We start from the raw sequence: 22,643 nt of genomic DNA, 5'->3' as shown, positions 1-22,643 counted from the left end.
GAAGTTCTTGTGCAGACAGAGAGAGGCTGGGACTTGGCTGAGGTGGCTGCTGAGCTTTGTGCTGGGCACTGCAATGTGGGCCAGGAGGTGCCTTGGCTGCAGGGTGTTTGGGTGCAGTGCTGCTTCTCACGTGTCCTCACTTTGTGTCTCTCCCTTCCCTCTGTGCCAGGTGCACCTGTGACCCCGAGCCATGTCCTGCTGCAAGCCCTGTGACCCTTGCTGCCAGCCCTGTGGCCCCTGCCCGCTGGCCAGCAGCTGCAATGAGTGGTGCTGGTGACCCTGCCTGGCCCCATCCTCAGCTCCTTCCCACAGAACACCGCCGTGGGATCCTCCACCTCTGCTGCTGTTGGCAACATCCTCAGCTGTGGCGGAGTGCCCATCAGCTCTGGGGGCTTTGACATCTCCTGCATCACCAACTGCTATGGTGGCAGCAGGTGCCGTCCCTGCTAAAGCTGCTGGCAATGTCTTCCAGCAAGAACGTCCAAGACTTCAAAGCACGGTTTTGGGCTGAAGATAGAGCTTTGGAATAATTTCTTTATAGCTTCATGGCATTGTGGCATTGTTCCCTTCTTTTACTTTTCTCTTTCTTTCCTTTGCTCCCCATATCTTTCCAAGCCAGCCTTGTGGAGATGTGTTGTCCTCCCTCCCTGATTAGGACAGGGTCCTGGACACTCTGCAGAAGCTCCACTGCTCCTTAGTGGCTGCTCCTGGTTCTCTCTGTGAGCCACCCCCTTTTCCTTTTTCGACTCAATAAAGTTGTTTTGCATCCGAGCCTCGTCCTCCAAGTTCTCTTTCTTTCCACTGAAATCTTCCAGTCTGCTCAGGATAAAAGGTGGACAAGCAGAAGGTGGGAGTTCCTTCAGCTGATTTTACTTTTTGCCCCTTTTTCTTGGTCCTGAGGAAAACGTACCTGGGTACTGTACAGTCAACGGCATCAGGAACAGCGAGGCTCCAAAGGGTAGCAGCAGTGGGTTGATGTGTGAATTGATACATCCAAGTCACCAAACCACAGCTGAAATGCAAAGAGTAGATTTTTTTCATTACATCATTAACTCAAGGCTCCCAAGGCACTGCCAGGCTGCAGAAACACATAATAGAGGAACAGTGGCACCAATAGGGTCAGTCCAATCCTGGCGGGTCACTGCCTGTCCCAGTATCGCAAGGGGCCTCTTGCACAAGCAGTTTATCACAATTCTGTGCATTTATGACCTTTGAGGTTTTTGATCTCTCCCTCTCCCAGCAGAAGGCTCAAGACAACCTGTGAGAGATGCCTCTTAATGTTCTGATAGCTTTTATATTATCTCTCAAAAGAGAGACAGGATAATCCGCAGTAAATACATGAAGTTTCCCACCCCGATATTCTCAGCCTCCCCACCTACAAGGTCACTTTTTGCAAATCTATCACCCTGCTCTCCAAGTCTTTCAGTTTTAACCTTTTCTTCCCAAGAGCTGGGAAACAGCAATGTGTGGAAACAGCCCACAACCTCATCCCTACCTTCTCCTCCCCTCCATTACCCAGTCTAGGGCCCACGGCCTGCACACAGCAGCACAGGCAGATGAGGATCACACCTCAATCTCATAGGGGCCCTCAGCTCATGCAGTGCCCAACTCTGTCCTAAGATGCAGTGCTGAGATATTTCAGAAGTTAGAATTGGAATCAGCCATACTCAGGATATGCTGTGGTAAATGACGTTAGGTTGAGTTTGTGCAGAAGACTTAGGCTTCACTGTTAATTCACATTTCTGCCATGTATGGATAGATGTAATCTGTCCATCAATGCTTTCCCAATGGAAGCCTTTGACCAAACCTGTGCCCAAGGGGGACTACAAGACAGACAAAGGAAGATGGACCCTGGTGAAGACAGGGTCTGCCAAGGACAGCCCACAGATCACAGAGTCATCAAAGGGTTTATGTTAGACAATCTTGTCCCACCCACTGTCATGGGCAGGGACACCTTCCACCAAGCTGCTCAAAGCCCCACTGCCACCAAAAACTGGGAAATAAACTCTCCAACCAATATCCTGTGTCAGAAAGCTGACATTACTTTATTAGAGAGCTGGATGCATGGGGATGTCTCCTCTAAGCATGCCCACTAACCTAACAGACCAGGTTGTATTCTGAAAACTAATACATATTCATCACTTTTTTGAATACATGCACATAGGTTAAATATTTTCATCAACTTGTTTGGATATGGTTCCAGATCTTCTGATGAATCTTTTCTTTTTGAGAGTATCCCAAATATGTGGTCAGGTCATAAAGTACTACTCCATCATTCTTCACTCTGACACACAAACCTTGTACTCAAAACTAGGATATTGGCCAATCCATATTAATCACTGATACAAGTAAATGAGGAAGCATTAGACCACATAAATCTCTGGTATTTGTACTAAGCACTGCCTGCTACAAAACTAAGCATTAACCAAGAATATAGGGATCATATACTTGGTGTTAAGGTCAAAAGAATTTTCCAACATCTTCTCCCACTGCTGCAAAAACTTCTTGAAGAAATAGAACTTGTTCCATAGCATCCTCAGCCTCTCTAACTTTTTCACCGAGCAGACTGGAAGTGTTGCCACAGAACAAAGGACGACTTGGAGGCGCAGGTTTGGATGCACAACATTAATGAATCTAAGGAAGAAGAGGAGGTGGCTCAGAGAAGGAACCAGGACCAGCCACTAAGATGCAGTGGAGCTCCAGTGGGGTGTCCATCTGACTCTCATGCTGAGGGAGAGAGGGCAACACATCCCCACGACACCAGCCTGTGGACACATAGAGAGCAGGAAGTAAGAAGGAGGAGAGTAGAAGACGGGAAGAACATCAAAAGCTCTGTCATGTCCCCTCACGTTGCAGTTATTAGGCATGTGAGCAAGAAGCAGAACAGCGGTGCCCACTTCCTGACAACTTTGCCATAAACAACCCAATCAGAAATGACCCAAGTGAACATCACCTGACCACAAGGGATGCCACCAGCCCTTGATCAGAGCGTTCTGCCTGTGCTGACATTTTCTGCCCCGGAAATCACTGACCATCTCATCACAGCAATTACAGAAGGAGACCTTCATATAGGAAGCCATATGGCAGAAGGCAGGAAATGAAAAGGCAGCAATGAAGGAAACAAGTACACAGGCCCATTATTAGTTGGATGGTTAGCATTTGCCATGAGCTGGTCACAAAATAACCACTTCCACAAAGGTGCCTCTGAGCCTGAGGCAGGGCAGGACTGCTATAAAAGGCAGCCCAAGTCTCTGCTCTCTCATCCACTTCTCTCACCTCCTCCTCTTCAGGAATCAGGTGAGTGGGAAACCTCTTCTCCTCCTGCTGCTTCAAGAGCAGCTCTTGCCTGGCTGGAGGTCTCAGCTGAGAGGGGCTGTGGTAGTGCAGGGTTGGGAGCTGCTTGTGCTGGGAGAGGTCAGGGGAGAGAAGGTCTTGTGCAGATAGAGAGAGGCTGGGACTTGGCTGAGGTGGCTGCTGGGCTTTGAGCTGGGCACTGCAATGTGGGCCAGGAGGTGCCTTGGCTACAGGGGATTTGGTGGTAGCGCTGGTTCTCCTTTGTCCTCACTTTGTGCTTCTCCCTTCCTTCCATCCTAGGTGCACCTGTGACCCTGAGCCATGTCCTGCTGCAGGCCCTGTGACCCTTGCTGCCAGCCCTGTGGCCCCTGCCCGCTGGCCAGCAGGCGCGAAGAGGGGTTCCTCCACCTCTGCTGCTGTTGGCAACATCCTCAGCTGTGGCGGAGTGCCCATCAGCTCTGGGGGCTTTGACATCTCCTGCATCACCAACTGCTATGGTGGCAGCAGGTGCCGTCCCTGCTAAAGCTGCTGGCAACATCCTCGGGCAAGAACCTCCATGACCTCAGCATCTGGTTCTGGGCAGAAGATAGAGCTTTGGGACATTGTAATTCAAGTTTCAAGCTGTTGTCCCTTTCTTCTCCTCTCTCCTCTTCATCTCTTTCTTTTGCTATCTGTGTCTCCCCAGATCAACATGGGAGAACTTGTTGCCCTTTCTCTTCCTCCCTCTTTAGAGTGGGCAGATGGACAACCTGCAGGAGCTCTACTGCATCCTATTGGTCTTCCACGTGCTCTCTCTGAGGCACCTCCTTTTCTTGTCTGGACTTAATAAAGTTGTTTTGCAACCAAGCCATGGCCTCCAAATCCTCCTTCTTTCCACGGTAACTCTTCCAGTCAATTCAAGGAAAAAGATGGAGAAAGAAAGTGTTGGGACTCCCTGCAGTGAATTTTTACTTCATGCCTTTTCTTTTGGAGCTGTCAAAATCTTCCCTGGCTACCCCACAGAGAATGGTCTTCAGGGAAACCCTGGCTTTGAAGGGTTGCAGCAATAGAGATGGGAAACAAAGTTCCGAGGACAGCCCACAACTTCACCTCTGCCTTCTCCTCCCTTCCATCATACGGTCTACAGGTCTGTGGTCAGCACAGATGGTCAAAGACAGATGAGATATGCAACCCATACACTTCTTCATCTCCTGGCAAGGCCCGGCTGCCTTCCAGATGTGTGAGGCTGAGGTGAATCACAAGCTGATATCAATATCTGCCATATTCAGGCTACACAGTCGCAGTCCCCATTCCTGTGAACCAAACATCCCCATGGGCTACTCCCTGCATGGGCTCTTGGTCTTGCTTCAGGAAAGGCTTCTTCATTTTTGGGTTCTCTTTTTGTTTTTGTTCCATTGTCTCAGAGAGATTACAGGTAGCAGTTTTGAGCTGCCTGGAGGTGAATCACACAGGTGCTGCCTGTCACCACAGGCAGCCATGCTCCAGCAAGCTGGTCAAGATGGATTAGCCCCCACTCCAAGAAAGAAGAATGTGGAAACAGAGACTCTTTCTCTTTCATGGCACATTTTTCTTTTCTTCACCTTCTTTTCTCTTATTCTTCACCTTTTGGTGAAGGTGAGATCTTGGCTTTGAAGGTAGTTACTCTGGATTACAACTGTAGCCACTTGTAAAAACTGCATTTCACAATTAGCAACTTTTTTGAAATGAACTTCAAAAACTCTGCCAGCAGTGAAAAAGCAAGCAAGTTCCTGGAGTCAGACCACCCTATGCTGCTGTGGACGGACCTGTCCTTTCCCCTCCACCACAGGCAGAGTGCAGAGCACAGCAGCAGCACCAGGGGAGCCCCATGAATGGCAGGAGGAAGTGGCAGCAGCGCAGATCCCATGTGAGCTGGCAAGTCTTCATCAGCCACTAGAACTCCTCTACAGGTTCTTGCCTTTCCAGGTAGGATTTACCATTATCTTGTCCCTTTTTCCCCAGGACCACATGGTCACCTGCCATCTTGGAAGGAAAGGGTGTGATGCTGTCTTCCCCTTGTCCCTCAAACCATGCAGACACCTTGGGAAGGATATTTCTGGAATTTCATGCCTCTCTTGGTTCCCATGGGTATTTTGAGGTTCAACAATTTTGTATCTAACAGTAATTTACCGTTATTTTTTGCCTGTTCTGTTCATTAGTAAACTGCTATTTTTTCACTTATATCTACTCATAATTTTTTCTTTATTGGTAGAAAGGGATTGGTTGGAATTAAGGGAAGATTGCTCATTTTAGATTGCCCAGCTCTTTAAATTATCTTAAACCAAGACAACCCCCATCACTGAAATTTTAAAAACCTTCTCTGTTCCATTTTCTTTGGGACAATTACAAATTTTCCCTTGTAACTTAAGCAGTTCTGTTGCAGAGATAATATTACTGTGTACTCTGCCTCCTGACAAATGAATTTTGTCTTTACAAGTGGGCAGAGCTTGGGGTGAAGGGAAGTGAAGGAGGGTTGGCTTTGCTGAATCAAACCCCTTGTCTGGAGAGTGGAGTGAAGGGATACCAGACTCAGGGAGTCCTGTCTCCCTCTGTGCCTCCTCAATTTTTAAAAGTGGGTGGAGTTAAGGGTGCAGGGAGGGTTTGGTTTTGCTGCATTAAACTCACAAGGGCTGTGACATCATGTTTAAGGAGGTCCACCTTTTCCTCAGGGCTGAAAAACTCTAATTAATTCTTCACACCTTCCCCAACAGTGTTAATTTGCAACTCCAAAGCTCTTTGGCTTTGGACAAGTTTGTTTAACTGGTTTTTCAGGTTTTGGGCTAGCTTCTTCTGGGCATTCCATTCTCAGTCTGCCCTGAGGTGGGCTATTGTTTCAGCCCCCAAGGCTATTTGCAACTCAATCAGATCTTTCTGTTGCTGCTCCACAACATATTTCTCTTTGAGTTCAGCCTCCACTGGTACGGACACCAGGTCTTCTCCTTTGCTGAGGTTCCCCCTCCCATCTTTTGCCAAAGTTCAAGTTTTCTCTGCAACTAACTGCAGATTTTGCCCACATCACTCTTTATGAAGTTGGACAACGTTTATAAGCTTTCAGCAATTCTATTAGTGGATGTGAGAAACAAGGTTCACTCTTTAAAATTTTTAAAAGTTTAATAAGGGATAAAAGGGACAGTATCCAGCGCAGAGGTGCTTGGCAAACTGCCAGAAGCCCATTAGCTTAAAACAATTTTCTTACATACTTTTCCATTACATTGGTTAAATGCATATTCATGAGGATTATACATATTCAAACATTCTTGTGGATTTACATGTTCCGAGAATTTTTTTGCTTGGCTCAACTTTTGACTTGCCTTCATGCCATCCTGTAGATAAAATTTACATATTTAATTTCTTCCTGAAGCTCTGTTCCATTGTTTGACACTTTCTGATAGCCTGGAGGGTCAGTATTAAATCTCTCCTTGCATTTTTCTCTTGGTGCTTATTTTCCTGGTTCTTTTCGCTGTTATCATTCAGATAAGGTATTCCAAAAGTACATTGAACCAACATAGCTCTTAACATAAATAAAGGCATTTAACATTAACACATAGTCTGTTTTAATGCTTTGCAAAAGCCTAAGCTATATATAAGCTACATACTGCTTATAAAAACCAGGGTCCATCATCTTTAACTGATACTCTTGTGCACTGGTTTGGTCAAAAGGGAAGATGGTGTACAGATAACATCCATCCATAAGTGGAAGAAATATGAACCTTTAGTGAAGCAGTAAGTCATTTGCACAAACTCAACCAAAAGTCATTTATGACTGTGTAGCCTGAGTATGGCTGATACCAATCCCAACCTGTGAATTGTCTCAGCCCTGCATTGTCTGGACAGCAGCTTTGCCTGCCTGCGCTGAGGGAGTGCATCTCATCAGCCTGTGCTTCTGTTTGCATGCCATGGAGCCTGGGCCAGGTAAGGGAGGGGTGGAGAAGGAAGAGATGAGGTTGTGGGCTGGTCCCAGGAATTGTTTTTCCCTTCCCCATTCCTGACACCCTTTAGAGGAAGTCTCCCAGCCTTTGGCTGCTGAGAAGCTATGGATGACTTAGTCAGCTCCAAGGGAAAAGGCACAAAGGAAAATCTACTACAGGGAATCCCACCATTTTCTTTCTCCAACTATTTTCCCTGAGCAGACTGAAACAGTTGTTACAGAAAGAAGGAGGACTCAGAGGCACATACATGAATGCAAAAAAGCTTTATTGAGTGTACAGGAAAAAATACTCAGAGTGGCTCAGAGAGGGCACCAGAAGCATCTACTACGATGCAGTGGAGGTGCCCCTCTGCTTGGCCTGCAGAGGGAGGGAAGAGCAACAGGTCTCCACTAGACTGGCTTGAGGAGACATGGACAGCAAAGGAAAGTGCAAAAAGAGATGGGAGAAGAAAGGGACAACGGCTTGAAATTCAAATTACAAAGTCCCAAAGCTCTATCTCCTGACCAGGACCAGGTGCTGAGGTCATGGAGGTTCTTGCGGGAAGGTTGTCAGCAGCTTTAGCAGGGACGGCACCTGCTGCCACCATAGCAGTTGGTGATGCAGGAGATGTCAAAGCCCCCAGAGCTGATGGGCACTCCCTGAGAGCTGAGGATGCTGCCAACAGCAGCAGAGGTGGAGGATCCCACGGCGGTGTTCTGTGGGAAGGAGCTGAGGATGGGGCCAGGCAGGGTCACCAGCACAGGGGAGGGTTCAATGACAACGTGGGAGTCCTGGCACTGCCTGACACAGCACTCATTGCAGCTGCTGGAGAAGCACAAAGTGAGGACACGTGAGAAGCAGCACTGCACCCAAACACCCTGCAGCCAAGGCACCTCCTGGCCCCCATTGCAGTGCCCAGCTCAAAGCCCAGCAGCCACCTCAGCCAAGTCCCAGCCTCTCTCTGTCTGCACAAGACCTTCTCTCCCCTGACCTCTCCCAGCACAAGCAGCTCCCAGCCCTGGGCTCTTGTAGCCCCTCTCAGCTGAGACCTCCAGCCAGGCAAGAGCTGCTCTTGAAGCAGCAGGAGGAGAAGAGGCTTCCCACTCACCTGATTCCTGAAGAGGAGGAGGAGGTGAGAGAAGTGGATGAGAGAGCAGAGACTTGGGCTGCCTTTTATAGCAGTCCTGCCCTGCCTCAGGCTCAGAGGCACCTTAGTGGAAGCCATAATTTTCTGACCAGCTCATGTCAAATGCAAACTCTTCCACCTAATAATGGGGCTGAGTCCTGTTTTCCTGCACTGCTGCCTTTTCATTTCCTAGTGCATTCCACGTGCTTTCTTTTATGCAAACTTCTCTAAGTGTCAAGATGAGAGGTTCATGAACTTCAGGGCAGAAAGACATCAGCACAGGCACAATGGTCAGATCAAGGCTGGCAGTATCCCCTGTGGCCAGGTGATATGAACCTGTTTCATGCCTGTGGATTTGTTTATGGCAAAGTTGTCAGGAAAGGGGCACCACTCTTGTGCTTCTCACATTCATGCTAAGGTCTCCATTGTTTGGGCACAGGACAGAGCTTCAGGTTGCTATTTCCTTCTTCCACTTCTCTCTTTCTTTTGTTGTCTTTATCACCTTGGGCCAGTCTAGTGAGGACATTTTGCCCTCCCTCCATCCACAGGAGAGCCTGAAGGACAACCTGCAGAATCTCCACTGCATCTTAGTGTCTGCCCCTCATACTCCTTGTAGAAACTATTCCAGTCTGCTCAGGAAAAAAGATAGAGGAAGAAGAGGGTGGGAGTACCTGCAGTGGATTTTACTTTGTGCCCTTTCCCTTGGACCTGATGAAGACATTCCCTGCTACTCTACAGCCAATGGTGATTAGACCACCAATCCAAAATATACTGGTAGTGTAGATAGAAAACAACAGTGCCTGGGAACAGTTCACAGCTTCATCTCCTCCTTTTCCTCTGTTCTGTTGTCTGGTGTACATGGCCAGCACACAGGGACAGATACGTACCTCATACCTCCTTTAGTGCATGGCTAAAGGGCCCAGCTGCTGTTGTTATATTCAGTTCTCAGATATTTCACAAGTTGGAATTGGTATCAAGCACACTCACGCTATGCAAGTGTTGTGGTTTGACACTTGGCACGAGAAGAGTCGCTCACTCACCCTCCCCTGCTACAGCTGGGCAGTGGAGAGGGAAAAAATATAACAAAGGATTTATGAGTGAGATAAGAACCAGGAGAAAACACTTCAAGGGCAAAACAGGCTCAACTTAAAGTTTCAAAGTGACTTTATTACTACCAGAATCAGAGGAGCATAATAAGAAGCAAAATAATTGCTTAATATATCTCTCCTCCCCCCAGACCCTCCCTCCTTCCCACTGACAGCACAGGGAGATAGGGCATAGGGGTTTTTGGGTCAGTTCATCACTGAGATTTTCTTCTGCTGCTCCTGGAGAGGAGTCCAGAGAGACAGTTTTCCACTAATTTCTCCGGTGTGGGTCCACTCTCACGAGCAGCAGCCCTACCACACCAGCTGCAATGGGAGTCCCTCTCATGGGCAGACAGTCCTCCCAAAACTGCTGCAAGGTGGGTCTATCTTTCCACAGGGTGCACTCCTCCAAGGGCAGACTGCCCCAGCCTGGAAGCAGAGCCCCCCCCTCTCTACCAGGTGTCCCACTGGATCACAGCATCCTCCAGGCATCCACTCACTCCGGCATGGGCACTTTACCCATGAGCTGAGGGTGGATCTCTGCATCTCCCATGATCCCCATGACCTATGGGTGGACCTCTGCATTCCCTGTGGATCCCCATGGGCTGTGGATGGATCTCTGCATCCCCCATGGATCCACAGGCTGTGGGTAGATCTCTGCATCCCCTGTGGATCCCCATGGCTGCAGGGGCACAGCTGTTTCACCATGGTCTTCACTACAGCCTGCAAAGGAATCTCGGCTCTGGCGCCTGGAGCACCTCCTGCCCCTCCTTCTCCACTGATCTTGGTGCTGCCATGTTGTTTCCCCCACATGTTCTCAACTCCTCCTCTTCCCTACAAGGAGAAAAACTGTGTGACTTTGGTTTTATTTTCTTCTTAAATACGTCATCACAGAGGCATTGCCGACCTCTCTTATTGCCCCAGTCTTGGCCAGCAGCATGTTGATCTTCAGATTAGTGATTGACTCTTCCTATGTCCAGAAACCAAGGTTTCATCTGCTCCTAGTGAGACCTGAGCAGTGGTCTCAGTTGCCAGCACTCAAATCATCTCCACGACCTCTACACTCTGTATGACCCCTCCACTGTCACCCTTTGTGTCTGACCCATGAGCCAGTTGTTCACCCATCACACAATGTATTTATCCAGCTGTGTCCTGGACATTTTGTCCAGAAGGATCTTGTGAGAAATGGTATCAAAAACTTCAGAGAATTGCATAAAACATTGCATCAGTTGGCTTCCATTCATCAGCTAGGTGGGATACCTTGTTGTGAAAGGAAATTAGGTTTGACAAGCAGGGCTTTCCTCTCATGAACTCACACTGGTTGTGAAAAATTACTGCCTTGTTAATCACGTTTTTGAATACCTCCTAAAATTATCTTCTCGCTAATTTGACCAGGGACTTTACTACAAGCCTAGACTAACACACGTGTGCTCACACATGTCTTCATGGAACAAACAAAAAACTGTACATTGAAATGAGGTCAGGAAATGTCATTAGCTGAGATCTGTGTTGTGGAAATGCAGTATGTCCCCTCACAGCAGAGTCCATGGGCACGTGGGAGAGAAGTACAAGAACAGTGACCACTTTCTGACAACTTTGCCACCCCCAAGACCACAAGAATGACAGAGGTAAACATCATCTCCCCACAGGGAATGCCAATAACAATTAATCTGACACTTCTGCCTGTGCTGACGTCTTTGTGCCTTGGAAATCATTGATGCTCTCATCTTGACACTTACAGAAAGAGATCTTCATATAGGAAGGCACGCGGAATTAGCCAGGAAATGAAAAGGCAGCAGTACAGGAAAACATGACACAGACCCATTATTAGCTGGGATAGTTTGCATTCGACATGAGCTGGTCAGAAAATTATGACTTCCACTAAGGTGCCTCTGGGCCCGGGGCAGTGCAGGACTGCTATAAAAGGCAGCCCAAGTCTCTGCTCTCTCATCCACTTCTCTCACCTCCTTCTCCTCCTCAGGAATCAGGTGAGTGCAAAGCCTCTTCTCCTCCTGCTGCTTCAAGAGCAGCTCTTGCCTGGCTGGAGGTCTCAGCTGAGAGGGGCTACAAGAGCCCAGGGCTGGGAGCTGCTTGTGGCGGGAGAGGGCAGGGGAGAGAAGGTCTTGTGCAGACACAGAGAGGCTGGGACTTGGCTGAGGTGGCTGCTGGGCTTTGAGCTGGGCAGTGCAATGTGGGCCAGGAGGTGCCTTGGCTACAGGGGATTTGGTGGTAGCGCTGGTTCTCCTTTGTCCTCACTTTGTGCTTCTCTCTTCCTTCCATCCTAGGTGCACCTGTGACCCCAAGCCATGTCCTGCTGCAGGCCCTGTGACCCTTGCTGCCAGCCCTGTGGTCCTACCCCACTGGGCAGCAGCTGCAATGAGTGCTGTGTCAGGCAGTGCCAGGACTCCCATGTGGCCATCCAGCCCTCGGCCGTGGTGGTGACCCTGCCTGGCCCCATCCTCAGCTCCTTCCCACAGAACACCGCCGTGGGATCCTCCACCTCTGCTGCTGTTGGCAACATCCTCAGCTGTGGCGGAGTGCCCATCAACTCTGGTGGCTTTGACCTCTCCTGCATCACCAACTGCTATGGTGGCAGCAGGTGCCGTCCCTGCTAAAGCTGCCTAAAGTCTTTAGGCAAGAATGTCCAAGACCTCAGAACCTGGCTCTGGGCAGGAGATAGAGCTTTAAGACATGCTATTTAGTGTCTGAACCATTGTTCCCTTCTACTTTTTTTGTCTTTCCTTTGCTCTCCGTGTCTCCCCAGGCCAGCCTAGGGGGACGTGTTGCCCTCCCTCCCTCTTTTGGGCAGGCAGATGGACACCCTGCAGGAACTCCACTGCATCCTAGTGGCTGCTGCTGGTGCTGTCTGTGAGCCATCTCTGTTTCTACCTTACATTCATTAAAGTTGTTTTGCATCCAAGCCTTGGCCTCTAAGTTGTCCTTCTTTCCATGGCAACTGTTCCAGTCTGCTCAGGGTAGAAGGTGGATGGGCAGAGCGTAGGACTCTCTGTAGCTCTCTGCCTTTTCCATTGGAGTTGATGAAGAAAATCCCTGGCTAGTCCACAGCCAGGGGCAAACAGAGAAAAGATAGCTCCAAAGGGTGGTAGGAATGGGGAAGGGAAACAGCAATGTCTGGGACCAGCCCATAGGCTCATCTCTTCCTTCTCCTCCCCTGCATTACCCAGGCTAGGGCCCATGAGCAGCACATGTGGTCAAAGGCAGATGGGACAGGTACCGCATAGAGTCCTTCAGCACCTGGCAGGACCCAGCTGCTGTCCAGACATGCAGGGCTGAGGTGATGCAGAATTTGGGATCAGCATCTACCAATCAAGTTACGCAGGCTGTGGGGTCCCGCCCTTAAGGTGTAGAAAACACTCAAAGTTCATAAATGCCCACAGTCAAAAGGAATGGAAAAAGTCAGAGGGTCTGCATAAAAAAATAAAGTTTTATTTGTAAATCACACACTTAATGGATCTTGGTTATGTTATAGTACTCCCAGGCCTACTATATAAGCACATGGCAGTGGGTTTTGGATTAAGTACCTTGGTGAAAGAGAAGAGATAAAGAGAGAGAACCAGAGAGAAAAAAAAGTCCTGGTACCAGCATCAATCCAGTGTGTGAGATGTCAGTCCTGGCTTCAGCATCCATCCACCTGTGCTAGTCCAGTCCATTGGATGTCCAAGGTCCTGAGGGCAGTTCCTAGATTTGGGGAGATACCTTTTCATGGATAGGTTTGTCTGCTCCAATTATAGGTTTCTTGCTTTCTATGCAAATGAGTGCTCATACACAGTCTGTTCTTTCAGACTTTTCTGGAAATGGGTTGGAAGTTTCAGGGATTTTTGGTGACCTTGATCACCCCCCACAGCCCATGTGCACATTGTGACCTCATTTGTCTCCATGTAGTGTCCCATGTTTTGCTTCTCTTCAGGAACTACAGCGAGGTTAGTTGTTTCAGGAAAGTGCTGTCCCACCTCTGTATAGCCCCTTCTCCAGCCACATCCTGTTTTTTCTCACAGCATCTTCAGAAACTCCTGAAGGCACAGCCGGGCTCAAAATAACAGCTCAGGCACACAATGTCCCCATGGATCTTGTTTGCTTCCCCCCATGCTCTTCCTGCCCAAAGCTCAAGGCACAGACATATCTGTGTCCATCTCACTGAGCACCAGTGTATGAGCACAGAAGAAGAGGGACTCTTGTGCATGTCTCAAACCCAAAGACTGATGGCTGTGCAGCCACCTTAGGGTTCTTGCTAAGAAGCTGTGAGAACAAATGGGATGTGGCTCGAGAAGGGGCCATGTGGAGGCAGGACAGCACTTTTCTGAGACAAATGGCCTTGTTCTGCCTGGATACTCCATCAGCTGAATCAATGCTTGAGCCAGGACTGGTAACCTGTCTTCCTTTCTTTCTCTCATTTAATGTCTCTCTCTTGCTTCTCTTACCCTCCACCATATATTGACAATTGTCATTGTTTAAAAGACAGGTGTTTGCCAAGGAAAGCAGGAACCTTCACGGAATGGAAAATATTACACCCTTCCCTCCAAATTATTATAACTTTGAAAAAGCGGGGCTGTCGGACAAAGATGTAGGAAAAGGAATAACAGTCCTTTACTAATAAATACATGAATAACAACTCAAACAAACAACAGCACCAAACAGAACCAGACATCCAGGCCCGGCCTCTCTCGGCTGCCCGCACTTTCCCCTTTTGTGCAGTTCCGGGCACAGCCAGCAGGGGCGCTGCTGGCTCCCGGCCAGGCAGGGCGGGTGCAATGATTCCCCCGCGCCAGCAGGGGGCGCTGGGGCGCGAGCTCGGTTCCCTCATGAGGCGATGGCGGCTCAGGCAGTGGAGGAGAGGGGAGGTGACTCCCTTTGCAAAACTCACGGGGAGCAGCCGGTCTCAGTGCCACTGTGGATGGTGAAATGTGCTGTAGGAGGAACCTTGGAGAGGTGAGCTGGAACAACAGAGGTGAGCAGGCCCGTGGAGGCAAATGAAGCATTGCAAAAAACTCTGAAGCCATGGCAGGAGCAGCGAGGGTCCAGGCGGAGGTGGGGCGTTGAATTAAAATGTGGCAAAACCACCAGAACAGGGGCAGAAAACAGTGGAGTTGGGCAGCCCCAAAAGGAGAGAGAAGGTGGAGGAAGTGGGTTGTTTTGAGTTTTCCCCTGGCTCTCAGGTCTCCCATGTGATGTCCTGGGGATGGCAGTGGCATCAGGGCTCCTGCAAACAGCCAGGAGATGCTCCTTCCAGAGAGAGGGAGCACACTGGGGTCCCAGGCTTTTCCTGAGGCACCCAAGCAGATGGTGAGCATCCCTCCCAGCGAGATTGGGTGTAGGAAATGTCCCAGTTCAACAGACGCTCCTGGAGTAGAGGCTCACCCATGGAAATGAGGAACAGTGAAGGACAAAACTCTGCAGTGGCATCAAATTCTCCCCACGGCAGCAGTCCAGCACAAAGAACCACAACTATCTCCCCTCTGATCCCCCAAAAGAGAAGGTGAGAGAGGGCTGAGCCCAGCCCCTCCCCCCCAGCCGAGTCCCACAGTGTCTCTGCACTTCTAAAGAAAACCCCCCCTTAGCCACAAAGCTCACTCCCCAGCTAAGAGACTGCAGCCAACTCCACCCTTCCCCCCTCCTCCCCATGCCAGCCACATCTTTTCTCTCCCAAGTATCATTGCTCCCATGTCTTAGGCAACAAATGGGAAAAAAATTCCCTGGGAGAAAGAAAAAAAAATGAAAACTCCTAACCTCCAACAACAGCGTACTACCCTGTTTTTACAGTAGAAAATAATTTACACCAATTTCCATGCCAAGTGTGTTATTTGTAATAAAGTCATTTTTATTACTCAACTCAACTGCATTTAAAGAGACAGAACAGAGATACTCTGAGTGGAAAAAGGTACTTTCGTAATTACTCCAAGCTGGTATACACCTTGAGCAATTAAGGGGTAACCTGTCCAGGCCAGCTCTTCTGAGACTTGTACTGTTTTATCTTTCCAGGAACATTACCGGGAATTGCGCCAGCACATCCCACTGAAGATTGAGTTACCTATCAAAGAACTGCTTATCATCTTTGTAGGAGCAATCATTGCCAGCAGGAACCAAATTGGGTCGACACGCCAACAAGCTGAACCCACAGGCTGAAACCCTGGCTTCTTTTGTTTATGTTAATCAATATGGTAACCATATGCATTCTGCACTACACCCACTTCTCTCCTGTGGGTGCAATTTACTGGAGCAGCAATTACAAAGGAAGGTGGCATTCAAAAGGTAACCTGGGATAGTGCAAAAGGGAATTCTACTCCTAGCAACTAGATAATAGTAGCAACTATTAATTTTCCTTTATGACCCCACTAATTGTGAGCCACAGTTTATGTTGTAAACAGTGCATGGGACTTCAGTATATACCATATACCAAATCACTGTGTCAGGATTAAATCCCAATGGAGATAGGCCTGATGGAATGGATGTGCTTGTTTGAGAGCCCCTTGTGATTTTGTATTTGTAGACAACATTATTGTACATGCAAGTATCCTAGTATTTGTGCTTGTAACTTTGTTGACATTATGGGATGTGATTTCAATTATTTAGCTCCTCTTATATCTTACCAATTGTTATGATTTAATTATGCATTGACTTAAGAGCAGCAGCCTGTTCCTATTGAATGAACCTCACCTGGATGTGAAAAATGCCATTGAAGGAAGCTGGAGAAAATGGACAGAAAATTTTGATTACCATTCACCCTGATGTAGAAAAATTCACAGGGTGAATGAGCAACCAAAGAAAGACAGGAAACACAACTGTTGGGACATTTTATTTGGATGATCACCAAGAGCAACTGAAGTTCTTAATAAAATGTTGCACCCTGTGACTGTCCTTCTGATGTTAAACTTTTTGCCTTTTATTTTCATAATCAGATTGTATATTAAAATGTGGGGGTTTATAAAGAAATTAACCCTCAAATTCAGAGATTGCTTATATAGCTTTCCCCCTTTCTCCATCTCTTTCTCTACTTCCTTTTTCAGTCCAAGTCCATATGGATGTTTGAGCCACAGGTGGTGCAGAAGCCCAGGTGATGAAGCATCTCAAAAACCAATAACAGATAGCCAGGGACCCAAACAAGGACTGTTGGTATGAAGGTACTGTGAGAAAAAACAGACTGTGGCTGGAGAAGGAGCCATACAGAGGTAGGCAACCCATTTTTGCAACAAACATACTTGTTCTCTCTCCTGGAGATAAGCACAACACAGTACAGTGCAAACACAGGATTGAGGTCACAAAGTGAGCGTGGACTGTCAGTCAAAGGCTGACCCAGCAGCAGTGGGCACTGGTTTGACCAAAGGCCTCATCCAGAAAGAACTCAATGGACAAATTACATACATTCATACAGGTGAGAAATGTCACAAATTTAAAATAAAGCCCTAAGACATTTGCACAAATTCAGCTGAAATTCATTTACCACTGCATTAGCCTGCATACGACTGATAGGAAACTTGTGAATTACCTCAGCCCTGCATGTCTGGGATAACAGCTGAGTCCTGCCTGTGCTGAGGGAGTGTATCTCATCTACCCACGCTCCTGTGTGCAGGCCATGGACTGTAGACCAGGTAATGGAAGGGAGGAGAAAAAAGAAGTGAGGTTCTAGGCTGTTCCCAGACATTGCTGTTTCCCTAAACAACTTTTGCAAACTTTGGAGCCATGGTCTTCCTGAGGACCTTTGGCTGTTGAGTAGCCTGGTATGACTTTGTCAGCTTCAAGGGAGTTGAACCCTCTTCCTCCACCATTCTCCCTAAGCAATATGGAAGACTTGCCAGAAAATGAAGAATGACTCAGAGGCCAAGGCTTGGATGCAAAAGAACTTTATTGAGTGTAAAGAAAAGGATGTGGTTCACAGAGAGCACCAGGAGCAGCCACTAAGATGCAGTAGAGCTCCTGTAGGGTGTCCATCTGCCTGCCCTAAAGGGGAAGAGAGGCAAACAGGTCCTCTGGTCTGGCCCGGGGACACATGGACAGCACAGAAAGAAGATGGAATTGTAGGAGAAAGAAATCATCCTAAAGCTGTAAATAGAATGTCCAGAAGCTCTATCTCCTGCCCAGAATCATGTTCTGCCCAGATCTGTCTTCTGAGGTCTTGGAAGCTCTTGCCGAAGGACATTGCCAGCAGATTTAGCAGGGACGGCACCTGCTGCCACCATAGCAGTTGGTGATGCAGGAGATGTCAAAGCCCCCAGAGCTGATGGGCACTCCCTGAGAGCTGAGGATGCTGCCAACAGCAGCAGAGGTGGAGGATCCCACGGCGGTGTTCTGTGGGAAGGGGCCGCAGGGCTGGCAGCAAGGGTCACAGGGCTTGCAGCAGGACATGGCTCGGGGTCACAGGTACACCTAGGATGGAAGGAAGAGAGAAGCACAAAGTGAGGACAAAGGAGAACCAGCGCTACCACCAAACACCCTGCAGCCAAGGCACCTCCTGCCCCACATTGCAGTGCCTAGTTCAAAGCCCAGGAGCCACCTCAGCCAAGTCCCAGCCTCTCTCTGTCTGCACAAGACCTTCTCTCCCCTGCCCTCTCCCAGCACAAGCAGCTCCCAGCCCTGGGCTATGACAGCCCCTCTGAGACCTGCAGCCAGGCAAGAGCCGCTCTTGAAGCAGCAGCAGGAGGAGGAGAAGAAGAGGCTTCCCACTCACCTGATTCCTGAGGAGGAGAAGGAGGTGAGAGAAGTGGATGAGAGAGGAGAGACTTGGGCTGCCTTTTATAGCAGTCCTGCCCTGCCTCAGGCCCAGAGGCACCTTAGTGGAAGTCATAATTTTCTGACCAGTGCATGTCAAATGTGCACCATCCCAGTTAATGGTAGAGGCTGTGTCCCAGTTTCCTGCACTGTGGCTTTTCCATTTCCTGGCTTCTGCCACGTGCTTTCCTATATGAAGGGTCATTTCTCAAAGTGCCAGGATGACAGCATCAAGGATTTCAGGGTAGAAAGACATCAGTGGACAAAGAAGGTTTAGATTAAGGGCCAGTGGCATCCAGGTAATGTGTACCTGTGTCATTCCTCTGGACTCCTCTGGTGGCCAGAAATCAACCCTGCTCTCATGCTTCTTGTACACATGCCCAAGGTCTGCACGTGACATGAGACAGTTTTTCTTTTGCTTCCTTCATTACTCTGTGATTAACTCTCAGGTGGGCTTCTGCTGGGAGGGTTTGACCCTAGTGCTGTACTAAGAGTGTATACTAAGAGTACTCAGAAAAATTGTGTTCTCTCCTCTCCCCAGTGACATGTGATAAAACCTCCACCTATGAGCTACCTTTTAGAGAGAACTGGATTTATTTTGTCTGGAGCAAAGGAGGTCAAGGAGAAAGTTTATCACTAACACTGGAAGGAGGCTGTAGCAAGGAGGGTATCAGTCTCTGCTCCCAAGTAACAAGTGATAAGAGAGGAGGAACTGGCTTCAAGTTGCACCAGGGGAGGTTTAGATGGGATATTAGGGAAAAATTCAATATCAAGCATTGGAACACACTGTTGAGGGAGGTGGTTAAGTCACCACTCCTGGAGAGGATTTCAAGGAAGTGTAAATGTGACATATGAAAATACGGGTTACTGGTAGAGCAGGAAGTGCTAGATTTATGGTTGGACTTGATGATCTTGAAGGCATTCTCATGATTCTGTGACTGTGCAGCTATCAGGAGTCTTGGGCATTTGAATTAGATAATTAAGAATGAGACAATCAAAAGGTCAGTGCAATCAGGAATTACCACACATACAATGAACATTTTCTTCTCCACGTATCTGCTAACCCTAGTGAAGAATGGCCCTGCATGGAGCAATCAGTACCTGCAGACCTTATTGCACTTGTTCTTCCTCATCATGTTTCCTTTGTGAAGATCTGGCACTCCTCCACTGCTGCATCAAAACTGATGGAGACTTTCCTTGTCACCAGGAAAACCATTGCTTCTTGCAAGCCCTGGTCATATGTACATTGGGTTTGTGGTTGTCTTCACCCAGGTGGTTCTGCTGACTGGCCCACCTGCGCCCAAGAAAGCCATTGCTTAATCCAAATGCCCCTGATGTGGCCTCTGCTGATCCTGATCCAGCAGCTGCTCCCACCCCATTGTAAGTGTCAAAGAAAAGAAAAGAGTTGGAGAACCTGTGCTATGAGGAAAGACTGAAGGAGTGTAGCCTTTTCTCCCTGGAGAACAGGACTCTTGGGGAGGACCTTATCACAGTATTTTAGTAATTAACTGGGATCTACCAAGAGCACTGAGAGTTTCAGCACAAAGACCAACATGGAGGGGCTGTCCATGAGGGTCACACACTGAGTGAAGAGGAACCGGAGATAATTTGAGTGCTGGCAACTGAGACCAGTGCTTGGGTCTTAGCAGGAGCAGATTAAGCCTTGGTTTCTGGACATAGCAAGATACACATAGGGGCCAGTAAAATTGAGAAGGTCTCGTCTCTGTCCTAAACTGAGGGCAGGAGCATGTGTGGAACCTCACAGGCTTCATGGGACACTCTGTACCTGAGTTATTCTGAGCCCAGCAGTGCCTTGAAGAGTTCCTATTCTGCATGCAGGAGACCATGGATATCCAGGGGATGACATGGATTAGAGCATTACTCAAGGCTGAAGGCAAAGGAATTTTTATATCCTATACCCACTGGTGCCACCCTTTGAACTTGTGATTTCACTAGTGGCCTCTGTTTGCGCAGTAGTCAAGGATGTCTTCGTTAGCTCCAAGGGGAAGAACACAGGAGGAAAATCCACTGCAGGGAGTGCCACCCCCTGCCTTTTTTAACTTTGTACATGAGCAGATTGGAAGAGTTGCCACAGAACAAAGGAGAACTTGGAGGCCAAGGCATGACAGCACAACAACAACTTTAATGAGTCTAAGGAAGAAAAGGAGACCACCAGGGACAGTACTAAAATGCAGTGGAGCTCCTGCATGGTGTCCATCTGCCTGCCATGCAGAGGGAGAAAGGGCAAAATATCCCCACTTAGACTGGCCTGGGGAGACACAGAAAACAAGTGCTAAGAAAGAGCAGAGGGGAGGAAGCTCTGTCATGTCCCCTCACGTGGCAGTCCTTGGGTGTGTGGGCAACAAGCACAAAAGAGGTTCCCATTTCCTGACAACTTAGACAAAACCAAACTACTCAGAAATGACCCAAGTGAACATCACCTGACCACAAGGGATGCCAACAGACTTTGATCTGAGACTTCTACCTCAGAAATTCTTGTGATTCTCATCCCAGCAGTTACAGAATGAGATCCTCACCTAGGCAAGCACGTGGCAGAAGCCAGGAAATGAAAAGGCAGCAGTACAGGAAACCAGGACACAGCCCCTGCCATTACCTGGAATGGCACATATTTGACATGAGCTGGACAGAAAATTATGGCTTCCACTAAGGTGCCTCTGGGCCCGGGGCAGTGCAGGACTGCTATAAAAGGCAGCCCAAGTCTCTGCTCTCTCATCCACTTCTCTCACCTCCTTCTCCTCAGGAATCAGGTGAGTGGGAAGCCTTTTTTCCTCCTCCTGCTGCTGCTTCAAGAGCAGCTCTTGCCTGGCTGGAGGTCTCAGCTGAGAGGGGCTACAAGAGCCCAGGGCTGGGAGCTGCTTGTGCTGGGAGAGGGCAGGGGAGAGAAGGTCTTGTGCAGACAGAGAGAGGCTGGGACTTGGCTGAGGTGGCTCCTGGGCTTTGAGCTGGCAGTGCAATGTGGGCCAGGAGGTGCCTTGGTTGCAGAGTGTTTGGTGGTAACGCTGGTTCTCCTTGGTCCTCACTTCGTGCTTCTCCCTTCCTTCCATCCTAGGTGTACCTGTGACCCCCAGCCATGTCCTGCTGCCAGCCCTGCAACCCCTGTGGCCAGTCCTGCGGCCCCTGCCCGCTGGCCAGCAGCTGCAATGAGTGCTGTGTCAGGCAGTGCCAGGACTCCCATGTGGCCATCCAGCCCTCGGCCGTGGTGGTGACCCTGCCTGGCCCCATCCTCAGCTCCTTCCCACAGAACACCGCCGTGGGATCCTCCACCTCTGCTGCTGTTGGCAGCATCCTCAGCTCTCAGGGAGTGCCCATCAGCTCTGGGGGCTTTGACATCTCCTCCATCACCAACTGCTATGGTGGCAGCAGGTGCCGTCCCTGCTAAATCTGCTGGCAATGTCCTTCGGCAAGAGCTTCCAAGACCTCAGAAGACAGATCTGGGCAGGAGACAAAGATTTGGAACATTGTCTTTACAACATCAAGCCATTGTTCCCTTCTTCCATCTCTTTTTTTTCTTTTCTTTGCTGTCCATGTCTCCTCAGGCCAATCTAATGGGGACACGTGACCCTCCCTCCCTCTTTTGGGCAAGCAGACGCACACTCTGCAGGAGCTCTACTGCATCTTAGTGACTGCATCTGATGCTCTCTGTGAGCCACCTCCTTTTCTTCTTTACACTGAATAAAGTTGTTTTGCATCCAAGCCTGGGCCTCCAAGTCCTCCTTTGTTCTCTAGAAAATCTTCCAGTCCACTCAGGGAAAATAGGTGTAGGAAGCAGAGAATGGGATTCCCTGCAGTAGATTTTTCTTCCTTTTCCTTGGAGCTGATGAAGTCTCCCCTGGCTACTCAGCAGCTAAAGGCCAACAGGAAGACATCAGGTAACAGTTGTGAAGGGAAGGAAGAATTCCTGGGTCCAGCTGACAGCTTCATCTCTTCCTTCTCCTCCACTCCCTTACCTAGTCCAGTGATGCAGCCAGTGGATCCTGGGCTACCTCTGGAGAAATTCTAGCACCACTCCAGGAATGGGGAACAACTGAGATTTGGATTTTAACTGCAACTGAACCTGAGGAGCTGCTTGCTCTATAGTGAAGAATGCCACAGCCACAACAGGGGTTGGGCAAAGGAGAAGGCTCTCTAGTCTTGAGGTTCCAAGATGGAAGAGCTCAGTCCAAGTGAAGAAAACAGGGATAAAAGAGCCTCGAGCGCAGCAGTGATTGGGTTTTATACAGTTACAAATCAGGGGGTGGATACAAACGAACAACCAATGGAGAGATATCAGGGGAGGAGTGAGGGAATTACATCAACAGATCAGAACCAATCAGGGTATCTGGGAGGAGAGGGTAAGTCACATGGGCCAATAGGGCTTCGAATTTATGGGGAATCCCAAAGGGGCGTTGCAGTCTGGGATTGGCCCAAGGTAAGAGTGGCAAGCAAGGTTCTGGAATAAGGGGTTGGGTTGCCTTGACAGACAGGGAAAGA

General features: G+C 48.8%; 2 protein-coding genes across 2 annotated transcripts; both read left to right on the top strand.

The window, feature by feature from the left end:
- Positions 1 to 11,302: 11,302 nt before the first annotated feature.
- LOC102036848 (feather keratin Cos1-2-like) lies at positions 11,303 to 12,046 on the top strand. Its single transcript, XM_031065551.1, is given in 2 exon segments — positions 11,303 to 11,419; positions 11,717 to 12,046. Coding segments are annotated over 2 exon segments (447 nt in total).
- Positions 12,047 to 18,024: 5,978 nt separating this feature from the next.
- Positions 18,025 to 21,552, top strand: LOC102036680 (feather keratin Cos1-2-like). The gene is given in 3 exon segments (XM_005431263.2): positions 18,025 to 18,135; positions 20,822 to 20,920; positions 21,223 to 21,552. Coding segments are annotated over 3 exon segments (540 nt in total).
- The last annotated feature ends 1,091 nt before the right edge of the window (positions 21,553 to 22,643 follow it).

Source organism: Geospiza fortis, unplaced genomic scaffold (genome assembly GCF_000277835.1).
Source record: "Geospiza fortis unplaced genomic scaffold, GeoFor_1.0 scaffold1373, whole genome shotgun sequence".
NCBI classification, from domain to species: Eukaryota; Metazoa; Chordata; class Aves; order Passeriformes; family Thraupidae; genus Geospiza; species Geospiza fortis.
The sequence above is the reverse complement of the archived record's forward strand: the minus strand, read 5'-3'. Positions and strand labels throughout refer to the sequence as shown.